The following is a 22,476-nucleotide window of genomic DNA, read 5'->3' as shown; positions in this document are numbered from 1 at the left end:
GCTTCCAGACCATTCAGGCTGACAGGAAGTGCACTGAGAGCGGTAAGCGTAAAGGAGTTGGTGCTTACTGTTCTGGTTAACAACGGATGGTGCAATCCGGGTCATATTACAATCGAGGAACGTGTATGTAGACCGGATATTAAACTTTTTGTTGTTGGACTCCTGCCATATTCCACCGAGATACAACACTGGGCGTCACGGGAGGTTGTTCCTGCCTGTGGCCATCAAACTTGGCAGCTCCTCCCGTGGAGGGCCAGACCGACTGAGCCAATAGGCTGGTCCTGGACTTATTTCCATCTGGCATAGTTTGCATTGTGCTGTTAGATTGCTTGTGGTTTTTGTATTGCTACATTTATGCTCTACTCTTGGTTGGTGAGGATGTAACAAAACCCAATTTCCCTCGGGATCAATAAAGTATATCTATCTATCTATTTAAGCAGAGAGAAGTGTAGTGTGGTATATTTCATATTTCAGGTTTATCTGAGTGATATTGTAAATGTACTGTATTGTTAGATTAAGCATTCTTTGTTTACAAAATCCATTTTGTTCTATATGTAAGAAGTATGTGAATGGCACATGTCATTATGCCACCATGTCCTATGTGTACGCCTCACTAAAAAAAAACTAAGTAGCCATGTTTTCCCAGCTCCAGTGTTTTTCTTTTGATTAGCTTATGGAGTTACAAAACATAACAGCTACTTCCAGAAGATTGTTGCTGGAGATTTCTCTGTTGACTTGTGCTCGTGTATCATCCATTTGTTCCTGTCAAAGTCACAGTGACAACTATAATAGAGGCCTCTAATGGCAACTTCATAATTCAAGAGCAATGAACAGAAGTAGAATCCAATGTTCAAAAACTCCCAATGCTTTATTTCACCAAACAGATAACATTGTACCATCATCTGGGCTATCGTGGCAGGAAGGAAGAAAATTAAATATGTTTTCCACCCTTTGTACAAGTGGTTTGTGAATGTGAGACTGAGGCCAGTTTAGGCCTGGCTCTGATCCCATCCACCATAGCCCCACCCCTAAAATTAATTCTTCCTCACTGGAGAAAACATACTCTTATCATCTGCTCAGTTGGAGTGTTCTACCGTTTATGCCCCTGGATAATTAATCATTTCTCCTTAGATCTCTAAAAGTAAATGAATCTCAATTCATCTGAAAAAGAATATGGTAACAAATACATATTTTGATATTAAATGTACTTTAAATGTTGGACTTAAATAGAGTGGAATGGTGAACAAGGTGTTCGAACAGTAATAGGAGAGAGTTGCCTTGGTGTCAAGGTGCAAATTACTTCAGTCTCAATATTTTCATGGGAAGAGAGTAAATTAACACCGAAGATGATACAAATGAGTGGATTTAAAATTATATGGATGTTATTTTATCAAGGGAGGATCAAAAGGTAATAAATTTAGCTGCTAAAGTCACCCGAGTAGGAATAAATGGCATGTCTGTTATTTTGTGTAAGAAAGCTTATAGGGTGTATTTTTATTTGTCTTTGAGCCTTTTTTGTATGTTTTTTGGCATCTACCAACACAAATGACATTCTATACCTGTCAAAATACCTCTGGTTCTTAGGAAAAAGATTCAAAGTTCAAAGTAAATTTATTGTCAATGTATATATATGTCACCACATAAAACCCTGAGATTCATTTTCTTGAGGGCGTTCACAGTAAATATAAAGAAACAAATGATAATAATATTAAGATCTTAAGACCACAACTATGCTAATATACACAAAACCAATGAAGGTGCCACCCCCTGGAAGAGCTGATGATGATAGAATTACTTCAACTACTCCACAACCTGACGGTAATAGACTCAATGAAGATGTAGAACCTCCACAGAAAGTTGATGACGAAGCTGAGCTTACAGGCAAAATTATCCAAACATTTAACACCATACTAACATGGGCACTAACCCAACAAAAAAAGACCCTACATACCAAAACAAATCACATCATAGACAGGTGCATGTTATTAATACTCTCAACAATATGTTATCACAATATTTAGGAAAACTTCAAACATTTGAAGAACTACAAACACCAATGCAGCGCAATGGCTTCAAAATGGAGGCACTCATTAATAGAAACACAAAACTGAGTAATGAAGTGAGAACACCAAAATGGCAAAAGAGAATAAGAAAAAACTTGAAACCTTAAAAGCAGAAATACCCACCTAATGGAGTATAAAATGGATAAACCAAGCAAGAAAGTTAAGAGAAAACCTAAGGAAATACAAGGTCCATACAAGATATGATCAATTTAACAAAAGCATCATAGAATTTATAGATACACTAAAACAAAAGCTCAGTGCATACAAAGCCAGACTAAATATACATGAAATGCATCAGGCGACGAAATCAGAATTATTAGTTCAGGAACAGTGAAAAAAGTTTATACAGGACATTGAAACTAAATTCAGCGTGCCAAAATGCCACCAACAACTCTAGCACAGAATTATCAACAAGCACAAAGATAATGAAGATTGGTCTAATGTCTGGTCAAATGGGGTGACCAACAATCAAGAAGCAATCTGGATTATGGAGGGGAAAGAACACACTCATACAATTGAAGAAATGCAAATACCTTAAGTTACAATGAAAATACTAAAAGTGGCTATAAAAAAATACCCACAACTGGCAAAGTACTGGCAGTGATAATATTCATAATTATTGGTATAAAAAATTTACTTCTCTTTATCTGTACCTATTAATACATATCAACAATTTTCTTAAAAACCCTGGAAAAAATGTCCACATTTTTGACAGAAGGTAAAATATATCTCTTACCTAAAAGAGAAACTACAAATGACACATCAAAATATCATCCTATTACTTGTTTACAAACTATACCTAAAATTATAACATCATGCATCTCACAACTAATCTCTATATACTTAGATAACCACAAGATACTTACAGAAGAGCAGAAAGAATGCCATAAGGGTATAAAAGGATGTAAAGAACAATGGGTAATAGGTTCTGAAATTCTAAGTCAAGCCTGGCAGAAAAGTAGAAATCTTTCATGTTGCTATATTGACCACCATATAATATTTGGTTCTGTCCCACACTCAACACTTGTGAAATTCCTGCAACACCAGATGAAACATTGGTGCAATATAATCTATTAACAACCAAAAAAAAACAAACATCATCATCAAAATAAAGGGAGACATTTTCCAGGGTGGCTTTCCAAGCCCACTATGGTTTTGTCTAGCTTTAAACCCACTCTCTAATCTACTGAATCAGATGAAAATTGGGTATCAAATCAGAGACAACCAAACAACTTATACCTTGACATACCTTCTATACATGGATGATTTAAAATTATACTCCCCTTCTATAGTAAAGCTAAAGCAATTATTTAAAATAGTACAACTACATCCTAACAATATCAAAATAAACTAGAACTACATAAGTGCGAAACAATAAAAATAAAGAAAGGTGCAATAGAGCTAGTAAAATATAAAACAGAACATCAGGATACAATACAACTGATGGATGAATATGAAACATATACACATCTCTGATATCAACAAGCAAAGAAAATAGATCACAGTGCAATAAAGGGAAAACTTGACAGAATTTACTTCATGGTTTAAGAAAATCAGCCAAACAGAGCTTAATAGTCAATAAACACTTTCGCTTTTGGCATACTATCTTGGTTTGAAGCTGATCTGGAAAATTTAGAAAGAAGAATAAGAAATGAAATAACAAATTTTAGAAAACACTATGTACACTCGAACATGTTTAAATTAACACTATCTAGGGCAGGAGGAGGAAGTGGAATGACGGACACAAGAAACTGCACAAATGTCAGTTAAGACTTTTAAGGGTATACTCTCATCAACAAAAACAGGATTCAGCTCTCCACACGAGCATATGCTATCTGAGAAGTACATACCACTAAACTTAATTTAAAGCACTACCCAGAAAAATCACGTAATTATCACTACCGAAGGAAAAGTTAACCAATAGAAGAGAATGACCCTCCATGGGAGATGTCCCTGTGATCTGTGCAGACTACATGTTGAATGCTTAGCTCAGAGTTGGAGATCTCTTCTCAGAAACAGGGGTTGCTTGCAGCTCTTCAGAACCAGGTGGTTAACACAAAAAAAAATCAAAAATACACAATAAAAGACTAACAAATTCAACTTGATAAATGCAGAAAATACTAATAGAAACCAGAAACAATCCAACACATTATAGGATCCTGCAGCAGTTTAACTCAGTCTGATTACTTACACAGACACAAACAAATGGAAAATTTCATTCACCAAAGTCTTGCTTTAATAAACAAACTCGTAAAAGACACCATACTTTATTATAAATACAAGTCAGAGGTCAGCAAATTATATTACGATCAATTTATTATTATAGATAGGACAATTGATTTATTATTACAGATAGGACAATCCATAATAACCATCCAGATATAATCTTACAGGATAAACATGCAAGAATAAATAGCATTCCAAACACACGTAACATATAGAAATCAATAAATAAAAAATGCAAGAAATATGTTGAATTAAAAGAGGAAATTGAAAGACTATGGAACATGAACAGGGTATACACTGTCCCAATAGTAATATCTGCAACTGCATCATCCCATAGTCATTACACAATAGCATTCAGCAATTAAGGCTACACAGCAATATTTATGTAAATCTCCAGAAAGCCACAATACTAAACACCACTAGAATAGTCCAAAAGTTCCTAGCAATTGAGAAATGAGTGTGTTTGGCTATGCCCTTACCTCAGGCTTTACCAACATGAGTGGAGAAAAAAATACAGTAATAATAATAAATAACCATAAATATCAAGAATAACAGACAAAGAGTCCTAGAAAGTGCGTCCATACATTGTGGGAACACGTCAGTATTGTGGTGAGTGAAGATGGGTAAAGTTCAAGAGCCTGATGTTTGAAGGATAATAATGGTTCCTGAACCTGATGGTGTGGGTCTTGATGCTCCTGCACCTCTTTAATGATGGCTGCAGCGAGAAGAGAGCATAGCATGGATGGTGGGGGTCCTTGATGATGGACGCTGCTCTCATGTGACAGCTCTCCATGTAGTTGTGCTCAAGTGGTGGGAGGGCTTTACCCATGATGGAGGATGTAGGATTTTCCATTCAAGGGCATTGTTGTTTCCATACTAGGTCATGAAGCAACCAGTCAATATACTCTCCACCACACATCTATAGAAGCTTATCAAAGTTTTAGTTGGCATGCCAAATCTTGCAAACTTCTAAGGTGGTAAAGGCACTGCCATGCTTTCTTTATAATGGCACTTGTGTGGACCCAGGGCAGATCCTCTGAAATGAAACTCAGCCAGATTTTCAATCTCCCTCCTATATAATGACTCACCACAGTTTATTTGGCTAATGATAATGGTGTTTTCAGCAAACACAAATATAACATTGGAACCTTCCCAAAGTGTCTTCCAGAGCCAACTGTCAGGCATACTTTGACATTGAGCCACAGAGGGAATGTTCGGGCAGGAGACATGAAGGTGAGTCAAAGAGGGAGGTTCCAAACAAATTCTTAAAAGACAGAAGAGGGGGTCAGAGGTGGGGTGGGGGCATAAAGGTTTAAAGAAGGAATTTCAGTGTCTAGGGTTTCTGCAGCTACACACAGTGCAATGTGGGCATGTGGCCAAGTGGTTAAGGCATTGGACTAGCAAGCTGAAGGTCGTGAGTTCAAGCCCCAGCCAAGGCAACGTGTTGTGTCCTTGAGCAAGGCACTTAATCACACATTGCTCTGTGACGACACTGGTGCCAAGCTGTATGGGTCCCCTAATGCCCTTCCCTTGGACAGCATTGGTGTCGCGGAGAGGGGAGACTTGCAGCATGGGCAACTGCTGGTCTTCCATACAACCTTGCCCAGGCCTGTGCCCTGGAGAGTGAAGACTTTCCAGGTGCAGATCCATGGTCTCGCAAGACTAATGGATGCCTACCAAGACAATGCAATGTTGTCACTGCTAGAACATTTGGAAATGGGACAATCAAAATGAAGGAGTAGAATTAGGCCATTAAGCCCATTGAGTTTGCTCCACCATTCCATCATGGCTGAGTTATTATCCTTCTGCCTTCTCCTTGTAACTTTTGACACCCGTACTAATCAAGAATCTATCAACCTCTGCCTTAAATATACCCAATATTTTGTCTTCCACAGCATTTTGTGACAATGAATTCCACAGAATCACCAACCTCTTGGTAAAGAAATTCCTCCTTATCTCTGTTCTAAAGGGACATCCTACTATTCTGAGGCTCGTGCCCTCTGGTCCTAGATTCCCCCATTCTATGAAATATCCTATGAATGTTCAGTCAATATTGGATAGGTTTCAATGAGACTCTCAATATTCTAACTTCCAGTGAGTACAGGCCCAGAGCCATCAAACACTCCTGATACATTAACTCTTTCACTCACAGGATCATTCTTATGAACCTCCTCTGGATCCCTCCAATGCCAGAACATCCCTTCTCAGAAAAAGGGCCCAAATCTGCTCACAATACTCCAAGTGCAGTCTGACCAATACCTTAGAAATCCTCAGCATTATATCTTTGCATTTATATTCTTCTCCTCTCAAAATGCATGCTAACATTACATTCTTATGGAGATTATTGTGCAGAGATGATGCTGCCATGTCTGGGGGGGATTTACAATCAAGATTCATGGTCTCAAATTAGGAATTAGCTAATCAGGACAAAAATGAGAATGCACACAAGAAAGGCTGCAGATGCAGATGAACACACGGAATTCTGCAGATGCTGGAAATTCAAGCCACACACATCAAATTTGCTGGTGTGATGCAGATGAGATTTTTTTTTCCATATGTAGGATGGTTAATCTTCAGAATTCTCTAACCAACAGGCATGTGGAGACTTCTTCACTAAGTGCATTCATTATAGAAATTATTAGATTTTTAAGTATTTGTGGAATCAAGGGATCTGTGGCTGGGGCAGAGAAGTGGTACTGAGGTAAAAGCCACAATCTTATTGAATGATGGAGCAAGCTTACTGAATGAGGGGCTGAATGGCCTACCCCTGCTATTATTACTTACTGATCTTTGCAAATTGCCTGTCAAAAAATTGGAATGTTACTATATGATCCAGCACATTAATAGACAGGCGAACTAAACTCTTCACAATATGATGAATGATGATGGAAATAGTCAGACTGCCCACTAAACTGAATGTTTTATTCCATCAGTGCACTTTAAAAGAAGCTTTAGTCATCAGAATAGTCTTGAAAATTCAGGAACAGATGTGACAATTTGCCACTCTAAGACTTTGTACCGGTGACTCTCTTTAGTTCCACTGGAACATTCCTGAAATACAAAGCTGAAGGCAGCTGACAGCAGCCACATTAGGGATTCGTGCAGCCTTGCCGGACTATTAAACCAGGAACACTGGCTAATCAGCTCATTCTCACCTATTCTGAATAGACTATTAACACACGCAGAGGCTTTTGTTATATGACTATGGACCATTAATGTGTGATTAATGAGCCTGACTATATAACAAAAAAAGGTACAAGGTCATTTTAAACCGTGAAATCTGTACGGCTGTCATGTTTACCAAGAACAAGGTGTCACAATAGAACGGAGACAAACATTTCTACCTGGTTCCAACATTGTCCGTATGTTGAGTTTACATTCTTTACTAATGTGCTAGATCATGACCGACAACAATGAACTTAAAACTCAGCATTTGCTGCATCATAACTAATAATGTGTCTTACTGCAAAGAGAGCTTTAAAAAAGCCCTCAAGTTGTGTTAACTGATGCACCTGCAATGGGTCAGTCGAGATATTAAATACATCTAGCAGCACATATGGTTGATTTATTTAAATATATTCAGTGAGAATAAATTTCAAGTGTTTTTACACGTCGCATATAATTCAACATTTCTACTCTGTCCTGTTTTGACATGAAACGTTGACAATTTCTTCCCTCCCACCAATGCTGCTGGGACCCACGGAGTTCTTCCAGCATGGAACGGACACGATGCGTTTGTGTGGCCCCCTTCGAAGTTGAAGACGCTTGTAATTTTATTAATACTCACTAAAAACTTAAATTAAAAACATATCTTCAACGATGTTGTTATCCAAGTTTCCTTCAAACTAATGAAGGGCTAAGCAATAAACTCGTGCATATTAGGACCATGTCTCGAACCCAGACCAAGTGCAATGTAGGAAATGTGCAAAAACTCCCTCACACGTTCAATACGCCAACAGTGGTTATCAATTACCGCAGTGAACGGAAAAACCGGAGACTGAATCTTGACAAATAAAACAAACTACTGGAGGAAAGCCAGTGTTGGAATCTGTGAATGAGGAACCGCACTAGGTAACGTCAGATTACACCGACGATACAGAATCCCTCCAATTCACGGAGATATCGTGGTCACCCTGCGAAACGAGGGCTATCTCAATCACTTTGCTTCAGGACCAACAGAAGCGAGTTTCTGAGAGTCGGAGCCTCTGGCCGGGTTGGGATCGTGCCTTGCAGTGGCCCCCAGGGGTGGTGGGGGGGGGGTGTTGATAACATGCTCTTACCTTGACAGTCGAGCATATCAGCAGGAGCGTAGTAGTCGCCGCTACGACCCTGCGGGCCGGGGAGTCTCGCATCTTGGCTCTACTCCCTGATCGCTGCGGCTCCCGTGGGCGAGCTTGTCCAGGCGCCGGCCGGCGGGTCCTGGCGAAGACAGAAATAGCTGAGCCTACGGCGGAGCTCCTGGCATATCCCGAGGGTGGAGGCATTCTCTACCCCACCCAAATCCCCTTCCCGCCCGCTTAAGACTTTCTCCCGCCCAGGGTTACGGAATTGAGACAAGGTAGGAAGGTCTTTCCCCTCTTCAGTCCGGCGAGCTGGCACCAGTGAGCGCGCAGCCCTCCATTCTAGGGGCAAGGTCGTGGGGAGAGGGCAAGGGTTTCCCAGCCCCACTCACCGGAGCGTAACAACCACCCTACAAGGGAGTGGGGGGGGGGGGGCGAGGATGGAGCGGACTTGCTCGTAGTTAACACTGGCGGTGGGCGGTCAGGTCAGTCCCACCACACTGGACTCGCCACCGCTATCTGACGGGACATCCCGAAGCGGACCCCAGACTGGGTACTAGAGAGCGCTCGGGGCACAGGGGCGGCGGTGGATGTACTTTCACTTCGGGGTTTCCGGCACTGTCAAGATTCCCGCGCCCGCTGACAGAACCTACAGCCTGTTAACCCGACACCGACTCCCCGAAAAGCTGACGGAGGTCCGCTTTCCCGGCGAAGTGCTATCCCTGAACTGGAGCATATGTGGTCACCGGAGTGCAGACACGGGCAGCAAGGGTCCCGTCTCCGGCCAGTCACCGACAAACACAGCAAACGACGGAACTCCCAGTTGCCGGCCAGAGCATCCTAACTCAGTGTGATTACCTTTGCGCCGAAACGCTCTGTTGCAGCAGCCAGAACACAGCCTCTGGCGTTCCCCAGTCGGCAGGTTTCAATGTGCAACCTGCCGCACAGAAGCCCAGGGGGGTACGGGACGGCGGCCGTCCCCCAAACCCTCCTTCTCACCCTCACCTCTACAGCACCAGGCATCAGCTCAGCATTCACACAAAGCTGTTCTCCCAACCTAATATCTGATCAGAGGTCTCGCATTCGCATGGCGCAAAAAAGCCATAGCTTACAAAGAATTTCATTTTCAGTCAGTACATTTATTTCAACTTGGTTTAGAAGCAGAAAACGGGAAACAATGTTCTTAGTGGCAAAGAGATTAACGACAGGAACCAATCCTGTGGGATCCCTATATCCAGATATGGATTGCAGATGTCCCGCTAGGCAAAGTCCCAGTACCCCCTAAAGCCCAGAGACTAAATCCAAAGGAATGCTCGTAGCCAGAGACAATATCCTGGGAACCACCCCACACACACATGTACACAACCAGAGATGAAATCCGGCCACCCCTGAGTTTGGGCCTTCCCTCCGTTACTGCGTGGAGTCTTCCACCCTCCCAAAACGTGCGTAATGACCGCTGTAAATTACTCCTGTGCAAACGAGTGACAGGAACTGGGAGTTTGGCGGGAATTCATGGGAATGTTTGGAGAATAAAACGGGTTAGGATGTAATTAGTGTAAAATGGATGCTTGGTACTCTGTACAGGCAGTGGGCCCCACATCTTTCTTGTATATATCCTTTGCTTTCAGAGCCAAAGCCAATTCAGCAAAGGAGCAAATCCATTCATCATCCCAGCCAGAAACCCAAAGCTGTCACCTCATAGTACTGAGAGATCAGATACAGTGTGGCACACCCAAGTGTCCCTAGAGAATCAGGATCACTGCAGTTAATTGGAGGGATGTTTGACACTCAGCTATCAAATCCAGAGACATCTGGATTTGTTACACATCTAACATCCAAATTTCACACTCAGACTTTAAATAAAGAGATGTTTCACACCAAGATATCAAATCCAGAGACAACATATAATTAACAAATCCAGATATGTCTCACATCTGTATGAATCACAGGGTCACCTAACACCTTAATATCCAACCCAGAGCTCACAAATCAAATCCAGAGATTCTTCAGACCCAAATGTCAAATTCAAGGACATTTCAAGCCCAAATGTCACATCCCAAGACATTTTGCACACATATTTTAAATCCTGAGATGTATCAAACCCGAATATCAAATTCTGAGACTTATAATGCCCAGATCTCAAATTTAGAGGCACCCTCACTCAGATATTCAATCCCCTCAAGCCCAGTTATCATATCCAGAGGCACATCATGTCCAAATATCAAATCCAGAGACAATTCAGACCTGGTTATCAAATCTAAGGGAGCCTCATGTCCAGATATCAAATCATATTTAATTATTAAATCCAGCAATGTCTCACTTTCAAATATCTATTTCAAGAATACCTCACATCTATATATAAAACCCACAGTTCCTTGAAACGCAGATACTAAATCCAGAGAGACTTCAAAGTTATATCACACAGAGATTTATTTTCCAATGACTCTGAACATCCAGGCTGCAAATACAGTGACACCTCACATCCAGAGGACAAATCAAATTATCTCCTCACACCTACAGACCAAATACAGTGCCCCACAAAACCAGCCACTAAATTCAAACTCAGACACACCAAATGCCCTCTTACACCTAGATATCAAATGTCTAGAGAACAAATCCAATTACCTAAAGCATCTAAAGATTAAAACCAGTGACAGCTCACACTTGGAAATAATTCTACTGACAGCTCAAGCCAGAACTCAAATTCAGTGATCACCCACATGCATATATCAAATTCACAATGCCTCTGGGATCACCTCACACCAAGTCACCAAATCTAGGGACCAACATACATCAAGAAATCATATCAAGGTTTCCATAACAAACAAGTAACATATCTAATCACACCAAATCCAATCAGATTGATTCAGAGATAAAATCCAACAATGATTCACACCTAGAGATCAATTCCAGTGACAATGCACACCCAGGTATGCAGTCCAGGGAACGTTAACACACAGACAACAAATCCTGTCACAACAACGCACATCAAAGTTGCTGGTGAACGCAGCAGGCCAGGCAGCATCTCTAGGAAGAGGTACAGTCGAAGTTTCAGGCTGAGATCCTTCATCAGGACGAACTGAAGGAAGAGTTAGTAAGAAATTTGAAAGTGGGAGGGGGAGGGGGAGATCCAAAATGGTAGGAGAAGACAGGAGGGGGAGGGATGGAGCCAAGAGTTGGACAGGTAATTGGCAAAGGGGATATGAGAGGATCATGGGACAGGAGGTCCAGGGAGAAAGACAGTGGTGGGGGGAACCAGAGGATGGGCAAGGGGTATAGTCAGAGGGACAGAGGGAGAAAAAGGAGAGAGAGAAAGAATGTGTGTGTATATAAATAAATAATGGATGGGGTACGAGGGGGAGGTGGGGCATTAGGGGAAGTTAGAAAAGTCGATGTTCATGGCATCAGGTTGGAGGCTACCCAGACGGAATATAAGGTGTTGTTCCTCCAACCTGAGTGTGGCTTCATCTTTACAGTAGAGGAGGCCACGGATAGACATGTCAGAATGGGAATGGGATGTGGAATTAAAATGTGTGGCCACTGGGAGATCCTGCTTTCTCTGGCGGACAGAGCGTAGGTGTTCAGCAAAGCAGTCTCCCAGTCTGCGTCGGGTCTCGCCAATATATAAAAGGCCACATCGGGAGCACCGGATGCAGTATATCACCCCAGCCGACTCACAGGTGAAGTGTCGCCTCACCTGGAAGGACTGTCTGGGGCCCTGAATGGTGGTAAGGGAGGAAGTGCAAGGGCATGTGTAGCACTTGTTCCGCTTACAAGGATAAGTGCCAGGAGGGAGATCAGTGGGGAGGGATGGGGGAGACGAATTGACAAAGGAGTCGCGTAGGGAGCGATCCCTGCGGAAAGTGGGGGAGGGGGCGCGGAGGGAAAGAAGTGCTTAGTGGTGGGATCCCGTTGGAGGTGGCGGAAGTTACGGAGAATATGTTGGACCCGGAGGCTGGTGGAGTGGTAGGTGAGTACCAGGGGAACCCTATTCCTAGTGGGGTGGTGGGATGATGGAGTGAGAGCAGATGTACGTGAAATGGGGGAGATGCGTTTGAGAGCAGAGTTGATAGTGGAGGAAGGGAAGCCCCTTTCTTTAAAAAAGGAGGACATCTCCCTCGCATCCTGTCACATCTCACTCCTGGAGTTAACTCCAATAACTATTTAATCCAAAAAATAAATCCAATGACACCTTGCTTCCAGGGATTAAATGCAGTGATCAAATCCAGGACACCTCACAGATCCAGAAACTACCCAAGGACTCATTACAGACACCAAATCTATTTATATCATAAACAGAGTTAAGAAGCAAGCAAAGACAAATTCCAGTGATACCCTAAACTCAGATCAGATCAGGGTGACAATACATATCTAGGGACCCTTCATATCCAAACACCAAAGCAAAGGAACACGCACACTTGGGGCAACAAATCGGAAGTCTCCTCACATCCACAAACTAATTCCAGAGGTCCTGACATTTAGAGAACAAATCCAAAAACACTACACACCCAGAGACAAAATCCAGTGCTACTGGACACTTAGATACCAAATCCAGGGGCAAACACAGAGGACAAGTGCAGTACTGCCATTTGCAAGTGACAGGGAGGGCACACTCCGTGACACCACATAAAGTAACACCAGTCAAACAGAGACCAACTCCAGGTGCACTGCAGAGCTAGAAGCTAAATTCAGTGACGTCGCACACCTGGATATCAAATTGAGGGACATTGACAGCAAGACATCAGATTTAAGTATGTCTCACAACATGAATTTAAATCATTTCGAAAAGGGGAGGGTAAGCAGCCACAGGTCATGATCCATATTGGCACTAATCATATAGCCCAGAAAGGTGATGAGGCCCGACAAAGGGAATTTAGGGTGTTAGGCAGAACATTGCAAAGCAGGACCTCTAGGGTTGTAATCTCAGAATTACTCCCCAAGTCATGTGCTAACAAGACAAGAATAGGAAAATAGTACAGGTGAATGAATCACTAAAGAACTAGTATGGGAGGGAAGGCCTCACATCCCAGGATCTTTGGTCTCTTTTTCAGGACAGGTGGGACAAAGACATGAAGAACAGATTACATCTCAAAAAGAGGGGCACCAATATGTTTGCAGAGCAGTTTGCTAATCTATCTGAGAGTGTTTAAAATCATGAGACAGGGATGTGGGAACGAGATGAGAGGGTAAGCAAGTAGAGAGATTGAGAGAAAGGTAGTAATTAGGTAGAGTAGGTCTAAAAGGAAGTACAAGCTAATGAACACAGTGAGGTTGATAGCCTGAAGTGTAAGTATTTTAACATTGGGAGTATATTGGATAAGGCAGATGAGTTTACAGCGTGGATTAGTACATGACATTGAACCCATTACAGAAACTCAGTTGTAAGAGGGGCTTGTCTCACACTTCAACTTTCCAGGGTTTAGATGTTTCAGACGTTTTAGAGAGGGCTGTTTAAGAGATGCGAGAGGTGCATTACTAATTAGGGAGAGTGTCATGGCGGTACTTATAGAGGACATCTTGGAGGGTTCACCTAGTGAGTCCAAATGGGTAGAATTCAAAAATAAGAGAAGTGCAATCACCTTGATGAGATCATACTATAGGTCTCCCAATGAGCTGTGGTAGCAAAAGGAACAGACAAGTCATGGAACGTTACAAAAACAACAGTATAATTGTAGTGAGTGAGTTCAACTTCCCCAATACGCCCTGAGATTTAGTGCCAGATGCTTTCATGAGGGAGAATTCATTAGGTACAGTATGTAGATTGCCCAAAGAGGGCAACAGCAATACTGGGCCTTGATCAGGGAAATGAGCCTGGCTCAGTATGGGGGAGTTTTGGAAACTGATCATAATTCTGTAAGTTTTAAGACTGTTATGGATAATGATAAGAATGATCCTTGGGTGAAAGAGCTAAACTGGGGGAAGGATATTACAAGGGAACTAGGATCTGGTAAGAGTAGATTGGGCACGTGTGTATGGGGTAGTCCTTTAGCATTCAGGACCAGCATATTCTCATGAAGTTGAAAGATAATAAAGGCAAGGTTTGGGCACTTTGGATGACAAGAAATATTAAGTTAAATCAAGAAGTAAAAATGTAGAAAATATATGGTTCAGGAAGCTAAAATCCAACAAAGGTCTCGAGGAATATAAAGGAAGCAGGGAACAACTTAAACAAGGAATGAAGGGTCCTGTAAAGTCCTTGGAAAATAGGGTTAAGAATTCAGAGTATTTTATGTGCATATTGATTGCTAGAGGAGAGCTAGATAAAGTGTAGGTCCATTCAAGGATATTGAGAGAAGCAAGGGGGCAGATTGCTGGAGATTACACAGAAATCTTTGTATCCACTTTAGCTAGACAAAGTGACAAAAGCATTTATGTTCCTTTGGAGGACTACAGGGAAAGAATAGGAATTACAGGACAGTGAGACTTACAGTAGTAGGAAAGATGATCTTCAGGACTGAATTTACTTTAATATGCAAAGGCATGGTTTTGTACGCGGGATGTCCTGTCTCATGAATTTCATTGAGATTTTTTGAGGAAAATACAAAGATGATTGATGAGTGTAGGGCAATGGATGTTGTCTACATGGACTTCAGCAAAGCATTTGACAAGATCCCTCATGGTTGGCTATTGGTGAAGATTAAGTCACATAGGATCAACAGTGAGTTGAAAAAATGGACACAGAATTTTGCAACAAACACATCAATTCCAACATCCAAATCATTGACTTATAATGTAAAAAGATTCGGTCCCAACACAGACCCCTTTGGAACACCACTAGTCGCAAGCAGCCAACCAGAAAAGACTCATTTTATTCCCACTCTTTGCCTCCTGCCAATCAGCCAGTGCTTTATCCATGCTAGGATTTTTTCTGTAATACCATGGGCTCAGTTTCTTAAGCAGCCTTATCTATGGCACCTTTGTTAAAAGCCTTCTGAAAATCCACCACACCATCAACTAATGTTCCTTTGTCTATCCTGTTCGTTATTTCTTCAAAGAATTCTAACAGATTTGTCAGGCAAGATTTTCCCTTGAGGACATCATGCTGACTACAGCAGATTTTATTATGTGCCTCCAAGTACCCAGACATCTCATCCTTAGTAATTGTTTCCAACATCTTCCCAAACACTGTCAGATTAAGTGGCCTATTGTTCCCATTCTTGAAGGGTGGAGTGACATTTGCAATTTTCTAGTCTCTCAGAACCATTCCAGAATCTAGTTATTCTTGAAAGATCATTACTGCTGCCTCTATGTCATTGTTAGCCACCTTTCAGATCCTTGGGTTGTACACCATCTGGTCCAGGTGACTTATCTACCTTCAGACCTTTCAGTTTCCCAAGAACCTTCTCGATCTATGGTAACTTCACACACTTCATGATCCCTGACACCTGGTACTTCCACCATACCACTAGTGTCTTCTACAGTGAAGAGTGATGCAAAATACTTAATCAGTTCATTCACCATTTTCTTGTCCCCCATTACTACGTCTCCAGCATCATTATCCAGTGGTCCTATATCCACTCTCTCCTCTCTTTTACACTTTATATATCTGAAGAAATTTTTGGTGTCATCTTTAATAGTATTGGCTAGCTTAATTTCATATTCCATCTTTACCTTCTTAATGACTTTCTTATGTGCTTTCTGTGGGATTTTAAAAGATTCCCAATCCTCTAACTTCCCACTAAGTTTTTGCTCTGTTTTATGCCCTTTCTTTGGCTTTAATGGTAACTGGTTAGCCATGGTTGTGTCATCTTTCCTTTAGAAAAGCTCTTCTGCTTTGGGATGTATATATCCTCTGCCTTCTGAATTGCTTCGAGAAACTCCAGTCATAGCTGCTCTGCTATCATCCCTGCTAGTGTTTTTTTTCCAGTCTATTCTGGCTACCTCCCCTCTCATACCTTGTTAATTCCCTTTACTCCACTGTAATATTGTTACATCTGACTTTAGCTTCTCCTTCTCAGGTTTCAGGGTGATTTTGACCACATTATGATCACCTGTACCTGAGGGGTCCTTTACCTCAAGCTCTCTAATCAATTCTCATTCATTGCACAACACCCAATCAAGAATAGTTGATCCTCTCGTGGGCTCAACCACGAGTTGATCTAAAAAGCCATCTCATGGGCATGCTAGAAATTCCCCCTCCTAGAATCCAGCGCCAGTAATATCAAAGTCTCCTTTCTGAGATTTTAATATCAAATGCTGGAAGGTATAGCTTGAAGTTCAGAGGATGAAAGTTTAAATGGGATTTGTACAGAGGGTGATAGGTGTCAGTAATGTACTGTCCAGAGAGGAGGTAGCAGCAGACATTGAGGGGCATTACAACAGAGGCAAGGAGTGGAGGAATACAGAACATGTGGAGGTAGATGGGGTTAGATTGACCTCAGCGTCAGCACAAACACTCAGATGAAATGCAAGGACTTCTCACTGGTCTCACATTTCATGAGATCCCTCACACCCAGATATCAAATCCAGTGAATCCATATGGTTATTTATCAATTCCAACAACCAGATATCACATCCAGGGATAAAATTCAGCAAAAAATTTCATCCAGAGATCAGTTCCAGTGACAAAGCATATCTATAGACTAAATCCAGTGATCCTGACATCCAGCAGACAAATCCAGGGATGCAGATAATCAGACACAAAATCCAGGGACATTTCGTGCCCAGGGACCATATCCAATGATATTACATACCCAGGTACCAAATCCTGGGAAGCCTTTGCCCAAACACCAAATCCAAACCAATTACAATATCCAGAGACCCTCATAGCCAGAGAGAACATTCAATGATTGCTTAGACCCAGAAATTGAATCCGGGAACCCACACCTTCACATATTAAATCCAATAAACACTTTTCATATCTAATCACTTTGAAGAATAAGATTCAGTGATAATTCACATCCAGAGACTAAATCCAGTGACCTGGACACCCAGCAAACAAATCCAGGGATATTTCAAACACAGTGCACAAATCCAGTGACACCTCTCATCTAAAGATAAGATTCAGTGACTACTCCCTCTCATTCAGAAACTAAATCCAGTCACTCTCACACCAAGCAGTCACCCCACACCCTGAGGACAAATTCAGGGTCACTGCACACCCAAACAAAATAAAGGCAGTCAGTACCTCTAACAAGAAAAGTACAAAACTCAGTGATCCCAATACACAGCAAACATATCCAAGGACACCTAAAATCTGGAGATCCTTCTGAACAAGAGTCCAAATTCAATGTCTCAGCCTATCAGAGCCAAATTCTGGTTGTTCACAACCAGGGACAAGAGCTGATGACATCACACACCCAGATACCAAATATCCAGAGACACTTCGTACTCAGACATCCCAGAGCCTGGAGAAAAAACAGTGACTATCTATACGCAGATATCAAATGCAGAGACCAAATCCAGGCACCCCAAGCACCCAGACACCAAAAATCCCAAGACATCACGCTTCCAGAGGTCAAAGCTAGGGATGCTGAGAACCAGATAGAAAATCTAGCTACATAGCACATCTAGAGACCAAATCCAGTGATAATGCACACCCAGATCTCAGCACCGGGATGTTGAAAGGATGAGGCTGAGGACAAACACAAGTGCAGGACACAGGTGCGGAGGCAGAGTCGTGAGGTGTTAGCACCACTGCGAATGGGGAACCGGTATCCAGGAGAGTCTTTACACGGAGAGGTTTACGTAGAGTATCCAGGAAATGATGCAGAGCTTAGAAATGACAGTCCCAAGGAATCAGGAAATGAGGTTTACTCACACTAGAGTCAACCAACGAACTGGCAAATCATGGCTGTGCCGCCCGAGTTTTATCCTATGTTTGCTGATGGGAACCAGGTGTGCTGTAATTAGTGGAACTGGGAATGATTGGAAATCAGATGAGGGGATTAAGGCCCAATTAAGCAGGTAATAGCAAGATGGGGAATTGCCATACAGGACTATGACTGTAACCCCTCTCAACGGGAGCCTCCAGGCGAACCTCCAGGCTTGTCCAGATGGTCCCGATGGAAGTCTTGGATGATGGAGGGGTCCAGGATGAAGGAGCTGGGAACCCAGGAACACTCCTCTGGGTCATACCCTTCCCAGTCGACCAGGTATTGGAGGCCCCTGCCCCAACAGCGCACATCTAGTAGCCATCGGACAGTGTATGCGGGATGGTTGTCAATGATCCGGGCGGGTTTCGGGGTTTCGGTGGGAGGACACAAGGGGCTGACGAAAGCGGTTTTAATTGGGAAACATGAAGAGTAGGGTGGATGTGCATAGATTTTGGTAGTTTAAGTCGGACTGCTTTGGGGCTGATGATACTTTCGACCTTGAAAGGTCCCAGGAAGCGGGGGTGGAGGAGGGGCATGAGTTCCTTAGGCTCGTTTTTCAGAAGGATGTCTTTGGATGAAAGTCACACCATCTGCCTAGGTTGATACTCAGGCGCAAGAGTCCGGTGTCGATCGGCAATACTCTAATTGCGATTGGCTGATCTGAGCAGGGCCGTACTTGTGTCCTCCCAAACCTTGCGGCACTGATCGATATGGGCCTGAACAGACGGCACCGCAGTTTCCTCTTCTTGCACTGGGAACAGCGGGGGTACTCAAGGGAGCACTCAAAGGGAGACCTTCTGATGGCAGTACTAACCAGAGAGTTGTGGGCGTACTTAACCCACGCGAGGTGGTCACCCCAGGTAGATGGTTTGTTGGTTGTAATACAATGTAGCATCGCCTCAAAGTCCTGATTGACCCGTTCGCCAGTTTGTCTGTGGTTTCCTGAGCAGAAGGGAGTTTAGGGAGGGCTACAAAATGTATTGTGTTGGAGGACTGGTCTACCCCAGTGAGTACGGTGGTGCTTCCGTGTGAAGGGGGTAGACTGGTGACGAAATCTAGGGTGATGTGTGACCAAGAACGACCAGGGACAGGTGGGGGATGAAGTAATCCTGCAGGTGGCTGATGGGAGGCTTTTCCACGGGCACAGACGGAACGTGCAGAGACATAGGAAGGGGTATCCGCCTCCATGGAAGACAACCAAAAGTGTCTTTTCAGGAGATCCAGGGTCCGATCACTCCCGGGGTGGCAGGCGAACCAAGATGTGTGCCCCTACCAGAGAACCTGAGACCTGACGGAATCAGGCACAAAAATGCGATCGGTGGGTCCATTGCCGGGGTCAAGGTCATCCCGTTGGGCTTCATTTACTGTGGGCTCAATCTCCCAAGTGAGGATTGCCACCACACAGGATGGTGGGAGGAAGTGTCCTCCTTGGATTTGTGTTGGCGGGAGAGCGCGTCCAGCTTCCCATTCTTGGACCCGGGATGGCAGATGAGGGAAAACTTGAACCATCCAAAAAGTAATGCCCAACGGGCCTCGCAGGAGTTCAAACGTTTGGCGGTCTGAATATATCCCAGGTTCTTATGATCAGTCCAAACAATAAACGGGTGTTCCGCCCCCTCCAGCCAGTGCCTCCACTCCTCCAATGCTAACTTGATTCCCGATTCCCCACGTTGCAATTCCGCTCGGCGGGGGACAGTCAGCGAGAAAAGAAGGCACAGGGATGAAGCTTTTCGTCTGGCCTTGATCGTTGGGACAGGACTGCTCCTACCCCGGAGCTGGAGGCATCAACCTCAACAATGAATTGACAGGAGGGATCCGGATGGACCAGGATGGGAGCAGTTGTGAACTACCTCCTCAGGTCAGTGAATGCCGAATCAGCCTCAGAGTCCCAACAAAATGTGTGGTAGGCGAGGTAAGTCGGGTAAAGGGTGCCGCCACCCGACTGTGATTCCTGATAAATCAACGATAAAAGTTTGCAAACCCCAAAAACCGCTGAAGTTGCTTGCGGGTCGTGGGTCTGGGCCATTCTTCCACCACCCAGATCTTCTCAGGATATGCCCTCACCTGCCCGCTCTCGATGATTTAGCCCAGGAAGCTGACCGAAGGGACGTGGAACTCACACTTCTCCGCCTTCACAAATAACTTGTTCTCCCACAGTCTTTGGAGGACTAGATGGACATGGTGAATGTGTTTCTGGGGGCTGCTAGAAAATATTAAGACATTATCTGGGTAGACAAACATGAAGCAATTAATAAAGTCCCTCAGTACATCATTGATTAGGGTTTGAAAAACGGTGGGGGCATTGGTGAGGCCAAACGGCATGACCAAGTATTCGAAGTGGCCCAAAGGTGTATTAAAGGCTGTCTTCCACTCGTCTCCCTCCCTCATCCTGACTAGATGGTAGGCGCTACGAAGATCCAACTTCGAGAAGATGGTGGCTCCGTGAAGTGGTTCAAATGCCAAGTTAATGAGGGGTAGGGGTACTTATTTTTAACTGTTATATTGTTTAGGTCTCGGTAATCAATCCAGGGACGAAGCGACCCATCCTTCTTCTCTACAAAGAAGAAACCGGCGCCCATCAGGGAGGATGAAGGTCGAATAATGTCCGCCGCGAGGGACTCATTAATGTATTTCTCCATGGCCTCTCTCTCCGGCTGGGATAAGTTATAAAGACGACTGGTGGGTAACAAGGCCCCGGAGAGAAGGTCGATAGCACAATCATATGGGTGGTGCAGAGGCAGGGAAAGAGCCCATTGTTTGCTGAATACCTGTCCCAGGTCATGGTATTCTGCGGGGACTCCGGACAAGTCGAGAGATTCCAAGACAGGCAGGGTCACGGTAGCCTCCCTAGGGGATGGAGCCGACCACAGACAGGTAGCGTGGCAAAACGGGCTCCAGCTGGCTATCCTCCCGGTAGACCGGTCGATGTAGGGGTTGTGGTGGTTCAGCCAGGGATATCCTAGAACTACAGGGGCTTGAGGAGAATGGATGAGATTAAATCGTACCTCCTCTCGATGGTTTCCAGACAGAATGAAGGTCAGGGATGGCGTACAGTGGGTAACCCGAGCCAGCAGATTTCTGTCCAGCGCCCGGGCCTCCAGAGGTGTACTTAGCAGCTCCTGAGGTATTCCGGCCTGGGAGGCTATGTCCTCGTCCAGCAGATTTCCCTTGGCACTGGAATCCACCAAGGCGGATAGGGATAGGTCTCCCTTTCTACTGGTGAGCCCTCCCTTTTGGCCGCAGAGAACAGGTGTCCCGGAAATGTCCCAGCTGGCTGCAATAGTAACAATCTCCAGCTCTCTGCCTCCGAAGTCGTTCGGCAGGGGAGAGATGGTTCCGTCCCAGCTGCATCGGTTCCTCCCCCAGGGTAGTGGGGACGGTCGGAGCAGGAGCTATATCTGGAGCGGCTGGGGAGGGGAGGCTGGCTGAAGATGTTAAGGTGAGACTGGGGCTGACCCGAGGAGTGGGGCGACTGGTCTTTTCTCTCAGGCGCTCTTGAAGTCGATTATCGAGCCCGGTAACTAGAGAGATCAGAGTGTCCAGGCTGTCCAGGTCATCCCTTGCTGCCAGTTCATCTTTTATCTTATCTGAGAGGCCCTGTCAGAACACTTCCCGTAGTGCCTCATCATTCCACCCAGAGTCAGCCGCTAATGTTCAGAACTCAATGGAGTATTTTGCTACGCTTCGCAAACCCCGACAGAGAGTTTGCAAGCGCTTAGCGGCGTCCTTACTGCGAATGGGCTGTTCAAAGACCTTCCTCATTTAGGAGACGAAGGAGGGGAAGGAGGAACAGACCTCTGGTTGGTTGACCCAGATCGCGGTGGCCTATGCCAAGGCACCCCCCCGTAACAGCCCCATGATGTATGCAATCTTTGATCTGTCTGAGGTGTACATACGTGCTCAAAGACCAAAGAGCATTGTAATAAGAAGGCTGGCACTTCCCTAGGTCCCCAGTGTAGAGTTCCAGTTCGGGTACGTACGGTTCTTGAGGGGATTGTGTTGCCAATTCAAGGGGCATAGCCATCCCAGCCAGTGCAGTATGGTCAGACGAGGTTCTTGGAAGGGACAGAGTAAGGGAAGCAGATACCCGGT

General features: G+C 44.0%; 1 protein-coding gene across 1 annotated transcript in view; it reads right to left on the bottom strand.

The window, feature by feature from the left end:
* LOC134346985 (ADAMTS-like protein 1) overlaps positions 1-9,518 on the bottom strand; it is a 546,173-nt gene extending 536,655 nt beyond the window's left edge. The window contains exons 1-2 of the mRNA XM_063048923.1: positions 9,428-9,518; positions 8,570-8,708 (exon numbers count right to left, since the gene is read on the bottom strand). Of these exons, the coding sequence (XP_062904993.1) occupies positions 8,570-8,641 (72 nt within the window). The 5' untranslated portion in view covers positions 8,642-8,708; positions 9,428-9,518. The remainder of the gene's footprint in view (positions 1-8,569; positions 8,709-9,427) is intronic.
* Positions 9,519-22,476: the final 12,958 nt, after the last annotated feature.

This window comes from Mobula hypostoma, chromosome 5, assembly GCF_963921235.1.
Source record: "Mobula hypostoma chromosome 5, sMobHyp1.1, whole genome shotgun sequence".
Lineage (NCBI taxonomy): Eukaryota > Metazoa > Chordata > Chondrichthyes > Myliobatiformes > Myliobatidae > Mobula > Mobula hypostoma.
This window is presented reverse-complemented; position numbering and strand designations above follow the sequence as displayed.